The 1904-nt window shown below is 39.1% G+C and overlaps 1 protein-coding gene across 1 annotated transcript; it reads right to left on the bottom strand.

Annotated features, from left to right (window-relative positions):
- Positions 1-943: 943 nt before the first annotated feature.
- Positions 944-1805, bottom strand: SARC_14718 (hypothetical protein; the record flags this gene model as incomplete). Its single annotated transcript, XM_014291146.1, has 1 exon — positions 944-1805. The coding sequence occupies one exon, from the start codon at positions 1803-1805 to the stop codon at positions 1392-1394; it is 414 nt and encodes a 137-aa protein (XP_014146621.1). The 3' UTR covers positions 944-1391.
- Between the last annotated feature and the right edge of the window lie 99 nt (positions 1806-1904).

The following is a 1904-nucleotide window of genomic DNA, read 5'->3' as shown; positions in this document are numbered from 1 at the left end:
GAGCTTTTATTTCATACCCAATTGACCAATACGATCATCCGAATAGCGCTCCTTGTAGGTGGCATTAGCTGTGTGCTGCAGTCGAACCATCGCTCGACAGACTGTGCCAGCTAAAGCAGCGCGCATGGAGGTACATTTGCTATCGTATAGCTAGACCTTGCATGATGTTATATTAGATTACATTATAGTTTAATGATTATATAATATTGCATTGGATAATATTGGAATATATGATATAACACAATATAATACAATATTAAGTAATCTCAATTTACATGTGCTATATCATATTGTATTATATTATATAACACAATATGCGATAATGGTACATGCACCGCCGCATACGTGTACCTCATACTACACTATGTTCTATTCTATTATATTAGGATACTTTGCTATAGTTATTAGTAACCTGTGGTATCGTATATCTTCGATTGGCTTCAAACGGCGTACTGTGTTGAACCCTTACCGTCGCCTTCTGCCCTTCCCCACGGCTGTTGGTGACATGCGTAGCCCACACACTTAACTAGTCCCTACCAGGCCATGATGTGTGATGACATAGTATGCCGCATTGTAACATACTGTGGTACATGATTAGGGGATACCATGCGTGCATTATAACAGACTATAAGCGCGTTATAATATAGTACATTATAAAATACTATAAGCGCGTTATAATATAGTGCATTACAACATACTATAAGTGCGTTATAATATAGTGCATTATAACATACTATAAGTGCGTTATAATATAGTGCATTGTAACATACTATAAGTGCGTTATAATATAGTGCATTATTATAACAGACTATAAGCGCGTTATAATATAGTGCATTATAACATACTATAAGTGCGTTATAATATAGATACTATAAACGCGTTCTAATATAGTGCATTATAACAGACTATAAGCGCGTTATAATATAGTGCATTATAACAAACTATAAGTGCGTTATAATATAGTGCAATATAACATACTTTTTAAGTACGTTATAATACAGTGCAATACAACATACTATAAGTGCGTTATAATATAGTGCATTATAACATACTATAGGTGTGTTACAATATAGTACATTATAACATACTGAGTATGCTGCATGATGATTGGTGAGCATGTGGTTGATTTGCGGGTGTTATTGCCGACCCCTTCGCCCACGGGATACGACCACCCGTTGTATATGCACCACTGCACACACCCAGTGCTGTAAAGATACCACTACCTGCCTAGCATACAGCATACTATATACCATATAGCGTACACTAGTCTGCACTATACTACACTATACTGTACCTGCCTAGCATACAGCATACCATATAGCATATACTAGCCTACACTATACTGAACCTACATAGTTAAAATTGTGTAGCATCTCCCTACACTTCTGGCCCTATATAGCCTGGGCTGTCACCACCACTCTTCCGGGTCCTTCCGGCATAGAGCTACCACTTCCGTTCTCCCCAATCTTGGAATTTTGGACCGTTTTGACCTCAGGCTGTACCTCCTTAGCTACCGCATCCGTGCCAGACTCAGTCTTACCCGCATCCCCTACCGTGCTCTTATTACTACCGCCTGCGGCTACCACTCCTTTCGCGGCCACTTCATGGATAGCTCCCACAATGTCACCCCAGTGCTTCTCCGGCAGGTCGTGCCCCATCGTATCTATTTTTAGAAAACTGCTTCCGGGAATAGCCTTGTGTGTGGCTACACCGTGTTCCAGAACCAGCAGTGGGTCGAAGGCACCATGAATGACAAGAGACGGTACGGTGATGTTCTGAGGTGAATGTGAGGCAAGGGAAAGCATGTACGTATTAACGCCATGAGCATATAATATTATATCATTTTATACCATTTTATACAATTATATATATATATATACATATATATATATATATATATACAT

Source organism: Sphaeroforma arctica (genome assembly GCF_001186125.1).
Source record: "Sphaeroforma arctica JP610 unplaced genomic scaffold supercont1.5012, whole genome shotgun sequence".
Lineage (NCBI taxonomy): Eukaryota > Ichthyosporea > Ichthyophonida > Sphaeroforma > Sphaeroforma arctica.
Note: the sequence above shows the minus strand (reverse complement) of the source record. Positions and strands in the feature narration are given on the sequence as shown.